Source organism: Cololabis saira, chromosome 3 (genome assembly GCF_033807715.1).
Source record: "Cololabis saira isolate AMF1-May2022 chromosome 3, fColSai1.1, whole genome shotgun sequence".
NCBI classification, from domain to species: domain Eukaryota; kingdom Metazoa; phylum Chordata; class Actinopteri; order Beloniformes; family Belonidae; genus Cololabis; species Cololabis saira.
Window position 1 is genome coordinate 11917587 of NC_084589.1, and position 12649 is coordinate 11930235.

The 12649-nt window shown below is 42.3% G+C and overlaps 1 protein-coding gene across 3 annotated transcripts in view; it reads right to left on the bottom strand.

Annotated features, from left to right (window-relative positions):
* Positions 1 to 4223: 4223 nt before the first annotated feature.
* The window catches only part of usp45 (ubiquitin specific peptidase 45), a 46323-nt gene continuing 37897 nt past the window's right edge, over positions 4224 to 12649 (bottom strand). For 2 of the 3 annotated variants that reach the window (XM_061716106.1, XM_061716097.1), the window contains exons 10-18: positions 12118 to 12199; positions 11736 to 11827; positions 10096 to 10152; positions 9823 to 9954; positions 7961 to 8609; positions 6878 to 6975; positions 6599 to 6685; positions 6213 to 6357; positions 4224 to 4856 (exon numbers count right to left, since the gene is read on the bottom strand). In XM_061716106.1, the coding sequence (XP_061572090.1) occupies positions 4726 to 4856; positions 6213 to 6357; positions 6599 to 6685; positions 6878 to 6975; positions 7961 to 8609; positions 9823 to 9954; positions 10096 to 10152; positions 11736 to 11827; positions 12118 to 12199 (1473 nt within the window). In that variant the 3' untranslated portion in view covers positions 4224 to 4725. Of the gene's footprint in view, positions 4857 to 6212; positions 6358 to 6598; positions 6686 to 6877; positions 6976 to 7960; positions 8610 to 9822; positions 9955 to 10095; positions 10153 to 11735; positions 11828 to 12117; positions 12200 to 12649 lie in introns of those variants that run through there. The other variant, XR_009770960.1, reaches the window with a different exon arrangement.

Genomic DNA, 12649 nt, shown 5'->3' on the forward strand with positions numbered 1-12649 from the left:
TATAGTCTATGATTGACAGAAGCTTGTCAGCAGCTCTGGTGTCAGGCCAGCAGATTTCTACTCCCCCACGTGGCCAGAAGTGGTAGTGCTATATAGTGTGGCCAGAGAACAACATACTTGAATCTCGTTAAAGCAGCACTATGTAACTTTTCCACCTTAATATAATATTTCCAGAGTCATTGTGATGGTACATCAACTTCCAACAGGTTTAATAAACCCCTGTCATGCTCTGAGGGGTCTGTATCACCTTCACTGGCACTATGTAACTTTGAGGTGCATGGTAGGAACCCTGCCACACTACTGGTAAAGCACTACCGCTTTTGTCCAAAGGAGCCGCCAAACTCAAAAAAAGCTGAAAGTTACATTGTGCTGCTTTAAAGTCAAATTATTCTATCTATACTCTTGCTTCCAAACTGCATTCAGGACTTGTTCCAAATAAAAGAAACCCGCTATGACCTGAGGGGGAAACTCATGTTTGAGATGACGACAGCAAGAACTAATATTAAAAAGAGATGTACATCAAGAGAAATGTGGAATAGTTGTGACAACGACCTAAAAATGTGCAGTTCTATCTTCAAGTTTAAGGAAATGTTTAAAGAAAATATTATAAATATAAAACACTAACTATAAAGTATATTATCAAAAACATTCTAGAATGTAAAACGTAAATTTTATATTTTGTCTTATTTATTTTTTGTCTTCTTAATGCATTGTTTGTTTCCACGGAGTAATGCTAATGTTTCATATTTAAGCTGATCATAAGATAAAAAGGGCAGGCACTATAAGCTACGGCTTCAGCCTACACCTTTTCGGCAAAAGAAATGTTTATTTTACTTTTTCATTTTGTTTTGTAAAAAAGTGTGTACAAGACCGAAAAATAAAGATAATTCATTCATATTGATATTGAAAAAGTGAATCATTATAAAAAAAGGTTATGGGATATATCTGGCTTTAATTTCCCCTAAAGCTCCCTATATTTTGCTCTGAAAATGAGACACTAAATCAGAGGTTGGGTCTTTTGATTCTGTTTTGGTTTGCATTGTGCTTTAACATGAACTCAACTGTTCATTTTAGATCTCTGGTTTGCCTGAAGTGCCTCTGCCCGCAACATTTCAGACAAACATATTTTGGCCAGAAATGACAAACTAGTCAAAACAAAAGGATGCAGGCAACTAAGGAGCATGCAGCCTCCCCCTCCCCACACACAAACAATGTCAAGTGTTTGGGATTTTATAACTTGAAGCATGGATTTTGGAGTCTATAAAATACATTCATACACATACTCTATATAAATGAAAGATTTGTGCAGGTGTCGTTCAGTTCTGTCATGCATTAGGTTGGTGTTAGTGGAGTGTTGATGTGTATGCACCGAGAGGAGCAGAGCCCGAGGCCGTGCATGTGTGCTGCTGTTTGCACGGGAAACCGTGTTGACTGTCGTGTATAATGTGTGGAGTGAGGTGAGGCTGACAGTGACAGCAGCTTGCACAGTGAGAAGAAAAGTGTAACCTGCACAGCTGGTGAAGGAGCAGCCCAGCAGCACCTTATTAGTTTCTTCCAAGTGCTTCACTGAAGGGGGGGGAAGGGCACCTTTCATTAAGTGAGATTAAATCACATCAAACGTCGCAGAAGCATGTCCTCAAGCCAAAAGCTCTCTTTCCCTCTTTTAAAAAAGGACAAATACATTTCAGGAAGGATTTGCTCTCCTCGTTGGTGGCTGCTTGACAACTGGTCCCAACGTCCCGGCTGCATGACAGGGATGTCACGGCGCGTGGGAACAACAGGACGTGGAATGGGATATTTTTCGACGTTGCCCTTTTCCTGATTCCACACCCACCTCCTCTTCACCAGCTCGCGACATGTTCTGAAGCAGCGCTGCTTTGCACCCGTCAGGGCAGATAACGGGCGAAGATGGGTGGAAGATGGCACCACGGGATCCACGGTGACAGCCCGGGGAGAGAGAGATGGTCAATGACGTCCCACTTAGAGAAAAAAACTGCACCACATCAACTCCAAAGCAGGAAAGATAAATGTATTTTGGCCATTGTGTCACAGGGACTGCTGGATGAGATGCTGAATACACAGAAAGAGAAGTCTTGGAGAATGTACAGTCCATAAATCTGATTTATTTTGATGCAGTATCCTTTATTATTATTATTATTGTTATTTTGAACACATTCCAAATATTTGTTAGAGCAGACTAACAGAGTTTCAATATCAATTTCTGAAAACAGAAGTCTTTCACACCTGAAGCACCGTGAGTTCATATTGTCTCTAGTATATACAATTACATATACTCTATATATTTTTTTCGTTTTTGCTTACAGTAAGCTATACTGTACATAAATAAAGCAAACATATCCCTCTTTATATTAGACTCAGCATTTCCTTTCAGCAGATTTTCTTAACCCCAAAGCAGAGGCACTGAGTTGATCCTTTTTTCAAAAGAACATAATAAACCTCAAGACTCAAGATCCATTTGTTAAACACTCCTCCTCCTCCTCCTCCTCCTGCTGCTGCTACGACTATTTGGGCAAATGTTTCATGGGGAGGACAAAATGGAAAGAGCTCGACCTAAAATATAACAGAAAAGGAAAACTAGCTTGCTTGTCATGAGCATGTAATATAATCATTATAACATTTAAGTACAGGTACATTTTAGTAAAGATTTGTTTTCCTCACTAGGCTTGAAGCCTAAAGGTTTGTTTTAATATATATATATATATTATATATATATGTTGAATTATCTCTATCTAATTAAAGGCATTCATGAATAAAACATCTGTTGCAGTGAGAACTCTGTATGAAGCGTCTATATCAGCGCACAGCGACTGCAGACCCAAACAACGATGAAGGCAGACGTGGTGCTGGGTTGATCTGATAAAACATCGTCTGTGTTTGTGCAGAGACATGAGACAGAAATACACCGGTGACCTCAACAGACTGCAAACGAAGGGAAATGAAAAAAAAGTCAACTCTGCTGACTTTATACTCGTCTTTGGCAAATGTGTGTCGCTGATAGTCAATCTTTTATACATTCAGATGTAAAAACACACATGTAGGCTGCAGTTATGATTACTGTTCTAATTGTGCAGCAGTCTGACTCAGCATGCAAATGTAAATGTTCTGTTTGTTGTGGTACAGTGTAGCTGCATCTTATTACGGTATGAAAGAAATGTCTTCAAACCGTTTATTGCAGAGGACAAACGTATGAATTATTCTTTTTCTTGTATTATTTACAGCAGCACAAAGGACTTTTTATTTAAACATATTACAAATATATGTTTGAATTGGATTTGAAATAATATTTGATTACTTTTAGGAAGCTATCAGACACTCCACTCCCTACTATCAGGAAAACCAGGCGGAGTTACTGTGGACTCCCCTCTTGGAGCAGCCGGGATGGGCTTTATGGTTCAGTGTCAAACCAACGACAAAGTAACTGGTTCACAGAGCTACAGCTACGCCACGACAGAGGTGACTAAGAGACTGAGGAAAGGAGTGATAGAAGAGAAAATGAGAGACTTAAGTCTTAGACGGCTTTGTAAAAAGGACTTGACCGGGCCTACGAGGGGGACCTGTCGAGTTCAAAACCAAAAGTACCTTTGTGCTGCTTTAAACAATTTGAGGAGCCGTTGTTTTCTCTGCTAGCGATACAGCTACACCGCAAACTCTAAAAATGTGAATCCAGCCACGTTTACTCATGTCCAGCTGATGCAGGGGCCGTCGTGATCGTGAATACTCAGCTGAGAACCGACCGCCCCATAATTAACAACAATGATTTGTCTTTTTTTTCCCACTGTGTGTTGAATTGTAATAATAGATTTATATTTAAGTATCAGGGCCGTTGACTTCCACCTTTCTCCTGTAAATTTGAATCAGTCCTCCCAGACTTGATTTTCAACGGTCAACGGTGAAAAAAACCCAAAAAACAAAAGGCAGAACTTAAATTTTGGAAAACAACTGAGAAATACTAATGGAAATATGCCACTTCTGTTTGTTTAATCCAGCTTTTTATATACAGTACAGACCAAAAGTTTGGACACACTTCCCCATTTGTTTGAATGAGAAGGTGTGTCCAAACTTTTGGTCTGTACTAAAATATATATATATATATATAGCTGGATTAAAAGTTTAACTGATGCATGTAGCACCTTTGACTTTGAGTTACATTCACCTGTCTTTCAAACTTTCACCCACATGTACACACACACACACACGCGTGCGTACGCACGCACACGCACACACACACTCACACACACACGCTTGACATCAACTGGTCAGTGCTGAGTGCAGCTTAGCATGCAGTATTTCTGCTCATACCCAGTAAGTTACCGTAGCAAACTCCATCATGCACTTTAAATCTCTGGCACAAGACTGCGCCTGAGATGAAGTAGAAATATTGAAAAGCTCAGATTCAGTAACACTCTTCTCTTCTGACCTCTCTTTAAAAAGGCAGGAGCTCGAAATTAGAAAACATGAATGGAAATCTGTGCAACAAACTAGAAAACAACTTTAAAACCTGTTTCTTTTTTTCCTTACACATCCTTGATAAATCAAAGAGCCAATTTACACAAATCAGGTGAGTAAGCTGTGAAACATTTCCCTTTTCTTGGCTCCGTCTCGTCACAGATACAGTGTGAGCAGTTGGAGGGGCTTCACCAAGTAATATTAAAAGAAAAAAAAATTATATCTAGGAAAAGGAAAAAAGTACTTTGACTGGTCACATTACAACATTTCCTCATAGAAGAGCAGGTACGCCTGAGAGTTGAGTACCCTGGACTCTGGTACTGTCTGAACAGTGGTGTCGCTGATGTACACCCACTGGCCCTGGCCGCTGCTGCCGGCGTCCCTCGCACCTGCAAACACAGAGACTGTCAATATCATGAGGTGCAAAAGTCAGAGGAGAGAAAAATAAAAAGACAACAAAACACGAGAAAAGTGATGTTTTGCATCAATCTGTTGGTCACCGGTTGCCATTACAGCAAAGCTAAAACAACACGATCTGGTGGGGGGACCGGACCTAGCCAAAGAAGACCTCGCCAACAATTAGATGCTTTTGTGTCATATGGGGACCAGGAGCTGCACACTGATCTGACAATCTACCAAGCTGCAACCAGGAGAGGTAACTGGTGAAGTAAGTAGTGAAAACAGGGGCTTCCTCCTGTGGGTGCTGCACGACATGAGCAGCACGGCTTTCCTGGATACTTTTATGTCAATTCATTCGAAAAGCCTCAACTTCTCTGCCAGTGTCTACCAGAAATCTTCCAGTGGGGGCGGGCGTCTATGCAGGAGGGTATGCGACCGGAAAAAGTCGGATAAACCATTCAGGAAAAGATCGCGAATTAGCGGTGGCACGACGGTGTCACGGCGACGGCTTGACGCAGAACCATAATTCAGGCTTTAGTCGTGTTTTATCCACTGCTCTCCGTCCCCCACGTGGGGTGTGCTCTTATGATTGGCTGGAACAAAGGAAGACATCTGATTGGTTGCAGATCCTTCTGTGTTAAAAAAACGTATTTGTGGATCGAGTCACGTCAAGGGAGTCTCAAAAGTCACACGCAAATCCAGCGCAGCTCACAGACAAAAAAAGTTTGTAAATCGGTTATATTTGTGTGTGCATCAAAAATACATTTGTATATCTTGTACTACGCACGTGTGAATTGTTCTGTGCATTTGTGAAACTTGTCCTGTGCATTTGTGAAACGGTGTGTGCATTTGCGAATTATGAGACTGTTCTAGCTCCATAGGAGGCTGCTGCTCTATCAAACAACAAAGCTGCAGACCTGGTGTTTGCAGAAAAGCATATAAGCAATCCACATTTGTGTGCAGAAGAGGAACAGCCTCGTTTATGTTTTTAAGTAAACCACTGATTAGATTCATGAAGAGGACACGCTCAGACCTCTGTGTCATCACTAACATACCCTCCAAGTCTTACAGTAGCCTGTTAGCAGCAAGGACAACTCCTTCCTCAAGTTTTTTCAGATACCTTTCAATGCTATTCTGTAAATCTGGACAGGCTCCTTAAAGAGGGGAGGAAAAGAGAAAACAACAGCTCTATAAACACAAAGAGCTGCTTTCATTCCGTCTTCAAGGTTACGCGGTGTCCAGCCGTCGCTGCACAAACCATGACCGTCTTTGTGAAGCTCAGACAAACACAGAGACACAGAACCGATATGTGGTATGAAAGGAGCTCCAAAGAGCTGAACTCTGACCTGACAGGTTCTTGTGGTGCTGCTCCATCCTCCTCTGAGGAGCACGCACCTTCACGTACGCGGTGTAATGGCCCCCGCGCATGGAGCCGCTGTGTTCAACGATCCCATACAGACTGTACAGGACTCGATCGCTGGCTGCCAGGTTCTGGGAAGAGGGACAAAAAACAGAAACATAAAGGGAAACGAGATTAGTAGCAAGCAAGGACCTAGACTAGACAAACAGACATTACTGAAACAATATGGCAATAACCACATCAGTCAGAGAAGCGGAGATTTTAATAATCCTTGACTAGAAATTTAAATCAGTGATGTCAAGTACTTTTCCACTCGAGGCCGACTTTTACTTTAGCGTTTTTAGGGACAGTTTGTCAGCAAAGGTGTGATACCTTGCAGGATGCAGAGCAGAACGGAGCCAGATCCAGGACCAGAGGGAAATCCACATGCCGATTCACTTTCCGTAGGTTCATCCCTGCCTTTGTGCACGCGCACACAAACACAAAAACACACACAACAGAATGAGTGTACAAACCACATCGTGGCACAAAAAGAAACAAAATAACACCAGCAACTGGGTAAACCTTACATAGAGGACAAAAAAAAGACAACAAAAAAAATCCACATGATCAAATATTAGTACCTGATAACGTGGAGATGTGTGTGCATACCTGGTGGAAACGTTTCAGATGCAACGTGATGACGGGAGGCAGCGAGGATATTAATATCTGCTTCCTGGCACTCGTGTAAATTGTCTCCACCTTCTTATCTAGAAAAACAACACAAAATTTTTCAGGTTGAAGTGTTGAAATGTTACATTTGCTACACTGATAATCACATAACAAAAGCAACACGTTCACTGCTACTGGAGTGGAGACGTCGACAAACGCAGCCCGTCACACACTAGTAAGAATGTCCAATAATGTGAAATACTCCAAGTTAACAGGACTTCTGGAACGGGGTCACAAACTTAAGCTTGAGTTACGGTTCTGCGTCAAAACGACGCCGTGCCTACGGTGTGTGGTACGCGTCGACGCAGACCACACGCCGTCACTGACGTGCACCTCCCGAAAAGTTGTAACTACGCGTCGAGGCGACGCAGACCACACGCAGACCAAGAGGGCTGTGATTGGTTCGATTGGTAGCAACGCATTTCCGGTTTCGGGTTTGAAACAGTCGTGAACTTTCAGCGCTCTTTTCTTCATGTATGTGTGATTTCTTTTGTTTAGGTTTTTTGCACAATAGTTGTCCTTATCTCTTTGATTCACTGTGACCGGAAAAGTCGGATAAACCATTCAGGAAAAGATCACGAATTAGCGGTCACGGGGGGTACTGCACCGCGGAGAAATGGAGAGACGGAGAAGTCCGAAGGATTCACGACGGCGTCACGGTGACGGCTCTGCGTTGGTTTGATGCAGAACCATCATTCAGGCTTAAGATGATCAGACTGTCAAACAGTACAACGTACAGATGGCGGTGTAATGGCCCCCAACACTGAACCAGTATGCTGCAGGCGTGGACTGAAGTTCCCAGGGATGTTTAAATAGATTTTTGCAGAACAAAGCTGCTATTTTAAGGAATCTATTGTGACTGTTGTCTACAAGCAACAAGGTGCACAAAGGACAACATTACAAAGCTGTGATCTAATAACAAGATGTGGGTACAACATTTTGTAATAACACTACACCACATCCGTCAGTTGCACTGACGTTGCTCATCGCTACACTATGGCTGATCCAGATGTTTTTCCCCACCTGCTGAGCTGCTCTTGCGCAGCTGCTTCTGCCGGCGTTCCGTACAGCTCTCGCAGAGCAGCTTGTTGTTGCCCATCAGCAGCTCCACGGAGGTGAACTGGTGCAGGCAGGACTGGATGGAGCACTCCTTGGAGCTGGGGGTGTAACTGTGGGACAGCGCCTGGAAGGCTCCCTGGTGGTGTTGGTGGTGGAGATTGTCTCGGGTGGGAGTTTCTCCCGGTTCCTCCTGGGAGCAGTGCGTGGGAGCGGAGACGTCTCCCGGCACGAAGCCCATGTTGACTTTAGAAACGGCGGTGACGAGCTGCTCTACAGCCCCGCACTGCTTGGTGGAGGACGATGCTGCCGGGGAGGAGGAGGAGGCAGCGGTAGGAGATGGAGCCAGCGTGGAGGTGGATATGTGTCCGTGACTGTGGGCGGAGGCTCGTGGAGCCCACTCGCTCTCCGAGGCCTCGCTGTCGGCGTCGTTGCTGCTGTCCTGAGCGCCCGAGTCTCTTTCGCTGCCATCTGACAGGCTGCCAGCAGCCGCCATCTTACACACTGAGACGCCGCGAGCGGATCCCCCGGCGACCCCCTCCTCCTCCGGCCGCTCCGCACCGCAGCCGGCTCCCTTCTCCTCCACGGAGGAGGACGACCTCCGGTTCAGCTGCTTCTGTCACAGGAAATGGGATGTGTTATGAATGTTTAGGGAAAGGCTTTACAAACGAATGGTTAATCAGTTACTAGTTATCCTGTCATACCAACAAATTGTTATTATTGGCATTTTACACCGTCTGTATGTTTTACTTTCAAAAGTAATTCTCTTCAACACAGAAAATGATTTGGAGACTCAGATTCTACCAATTCCTCAATTTGACCCTTCATTTCGTATTTTCTGGACTATAAGCCGCTACTTTTTCTTTTTCTTCCACCGCTCGGGGTGCTCTAACCGGAATTAGAATCAAAACTAAGACAAAATAAATGCAAAGAAGAATACGCTACTTCTTCTATAGCAGATAGAAGTAGGTAGAAGCAGATTTCAAACAGATAAACAGATACCGGTTATTTTCTCTTGGTTCTGTCCCGTTTTAATCAGCAAAGTTGCTGCCGTGTTAAAAGACACTGTTAGGAAAGGATCTATTTAGGTACAAACATGTACATCATTTACAGTTCAAAATCCTTCTGTACATGTAGTAAATATCTAATCTAACAACATAAATATCTGCAGCTTGCATATATTTTTTTTTAAACTAGAGCGGATGCGGCTTATAGTCCAGAGAATACGGTATGTTGTTGCACCATTTGTCCTTTTCACCGGTGTCTACATTTTCATACATCCGGAAAATAATGTGCAATACCATTCTCTGCAACGTGCATAAATAACATTTGTAAATATCCATCTGTTTTTCTTTTTGTATACTAGTATTTTTTTTATTTATTACTATTTTTATTCTCCTTCTTCTTATTATTATTATTGTATATACTGTTTATAGTGTTTTTTTATTATTATTATTATTGTGTGATATTGATGCCTCTTGTGTTTTGCACTATCCCCCTTTGCTGCTGTAATCTGGAAATTTCCCCTCAGGGGGACTATTAAAGGATTTCTTATCTTATCTTATCTTATACTTTGACATGAGATAATACAACTAAAATTGAATTAAAATACTTTTTGTTGATCACAGACATTTTAAAAATAGCACACTGGACTCAGAGGCCAATTTTGTAAGTTTACTTTGTGACCGATGGCTGGGATGGAGAGACTGTCTCTCCATAATACAAGTATATGTAAAGCTCTCTCTGTCTTGTATAGATGTATAGATGGAGTACAGTGTAATATATTAAGAAAGCTATAGTCCTATAACAGTGTATGTTTGCACTCGTACCTGTCCGCTCAGTTTCCTGTTGTTTTTGTTGAGTGAGTGTCCTACAGACAGAACCGGCTCACTGTGAGCTGCGTGGGCGTCCTGCTCCCGGCTGGACTTCCCCAGCCGACTGGGGTAGGATGGTTTGGATATCTGAGTTCAAACAACAAAAAGGAAAAAAAAAAGACCCATTTTCAGTTGACACAAAAACACTTATATAAAATAACTATTCTTTGTTTACTCATTAACTTTTTGATCCTTTACTCAAAGTGATTATTTCAGGCAGCAACTCACCCTCTCCTCTATGATGGGCAAAGAAATGTCTATGAAGGCTTCTTTTACTGTGGAGATCTAAAAAAACAAAACAGATGGCATGAAAGAAATAAGATAATTACAAATGTGTGTCTCCTTTATACCCATTTCTGCATATTTGTATCACGTCTAGCAGGAAGAGTGTCTCTTTCTCAGATGTTCCCTCTTCAGCTCCACACCTGGTGCTCTGTTCCTGCAGGGAAGCTCCTTGGTTTTACTTCTTAACCATCCCGAGCTCTTACTGTAAATGCCTGCTGTAAACAGTCGGTCTCTGAGCTCGTCCTTGAAGGGCTTTTTGTTTGTTTTTGTGCCGACACATTTGCCGCCTCCTCCACCTTATTTTTAGTACATGATCATGATTTGGCTGCATGTCAGAAATCCTGCCTGGGGTGACACAGCTGGTAAAGAAAATTGTGCATTTTCATTTCAATTTAAGAAAAAAAAAAAAAGAAAAGGGAAAAGCAGAAATGTCACCACATGGATTAAACAAACCAAGCAGGTTGGGGCCTCCCACTGTTATTATTTAAGTCTGACTGATGCTGAGTCACCCCTAATTCCTGAAACAACTTCAGAACTCCCTGTAATGTTTAGTTATTGAAACAAGAGCATTTCAATGTGCACAGTCTGAAAAGCACTCAGGGTGCTGGGATTAAACAGCCGTGCAGCTGAAGCTGCAAAAAAAACCCCACTTCTGTGAGGTTAATAAAACAAAAATCTTAAATTTGTTCAGGAGAATAAAGATTGGACTCTAGAGCAATGGAAAAGGTGGTCTGATGAGTCCAGATCTACTCTGCACCAGATGTGATGGTTGCACAGTCAAGAACAGGAGACGAACAAGACACCCATGATGCTTATTGGGCTACTGTGCAATATCATGATATGGGGTTGTTGCCGTTGGTCCGATCAAAGTTCAGAAGTGTTGTGTGCCCAGTGTATCTGAATGTATAATATAACCAGGAATAACTGAAATGATTATTCCTGGATGACACGAGCATATTCCACAAGGACAACGTCAGGAGCTGGAGTGGAGCCGGGGTCGTGAGACAGCATTTTCACGCACGGACCGGCCACGACAGACTACAGATCTCTGAGAATCCTCAGATGTGCAGTAGCCCGACTCAATCATCAATACACATCTTAGTGAAAAGTAACAGCAACTCGGGTAAAAATAAAGGTTGTGACATTGCATAACCATCTCAAAATAATGCCACAGTGAATGTGGCAAAATGTGTGCTGCAATCAAGGTGGTCCAGTTCATTATTGAAGTCTGGCTTTTGTCTTCTCTTTTCTAGTCCCAGGTAGTGTATCTACCAATTCATGAGGAAGAGTTCCAGTGCTGCTAGAGACTGTATGGAAATCTACTAATTCTCTTCCAGCGATAATTTAATGTGATAAACAAAACAATAGAGAAGTGAAGTTTGTCACACGTCAGCTTGGTTGCAGATTTATTAGAAACCTGTTCATATCTGAATTAATTTGTTGAAGGAAGTGTTGCCTTTTTGACCCTGATTCGCTTCCTTCACAGTCGGACTGAACGTATGACACAACACACCGAGCTACGCCTCAATAATTCCCTTCAGCTGCTTTTATCATTCATCTGCAGTTTAACCACATATACTTACATGCTCACACTCTTCACACATAATCGTGTTGGTCAGCTCGCCTACGAAGATACGGTCAACAAAGTTCATCTTCACACCATCTTTTCCATATGCTGAAAAAAAATAAAGAAAGAAGTTTCTGTTACCTGTATGTTAAAAATGAGTTTGTAACATATAATAAACATAAGTGTCAATTAGCACCATTAAAAAAAGTTAATAGCAAATCGATCACTAGTGCTTTTCCCTCTAAAAGCAGTGAACTTCTGTCACATTAAAACATATTTCATTCGTGCCCTCTGGTTCTCTGCTGAGCAGCTGCAATTCCAGCAACCGCCACAAGGTGGGACTATTGATCAGCTGTCAGGTGCTGCATGTGAACATGTGAATATGTGATCATGTGAACCTTTGACTTGGCGTTTGGTCTCCTCGTCCGCCGTCTTCTCTGTCGGATTGTTAAAAGCCTTCAAAATGCTGGCTTTCACCCTCTGCAGACAAACAGGAAGCACAAAAACAGAACAATGGGTTATAGTTAAAGTAGGATTCATATATGTACATTAATTATACAAATTGTTATTCAGGTCTTTTTGGTCCTTTTCTTCACTTTTCTTTATTACACCCATTAGAGAAATATCACAATCTAGCCTGCAGCTGAGTTTGACAGGTATACCCACTATCAGCATCATTAGTGTAAAATAATTATTGAGCTTGTCGAAAAATGTTAAAATGTAAATCTCTTAATTAACTCTGCATGCTTGTGTGTGTGCGTGTGTGTACAAGTCCTGCGCCGATCCCTCTTATTGAAGGTGACGTGGTCAGTGAGTGTGTTGGTGAGAGAGCTGTGAAGAGGCACAGCCACAGTAAAGCACCAATCAATAGATAATTGGCCATGGTCTATGTCTGAGTCGAGACCAATCAGCCCCCATTGTCCTGGGACC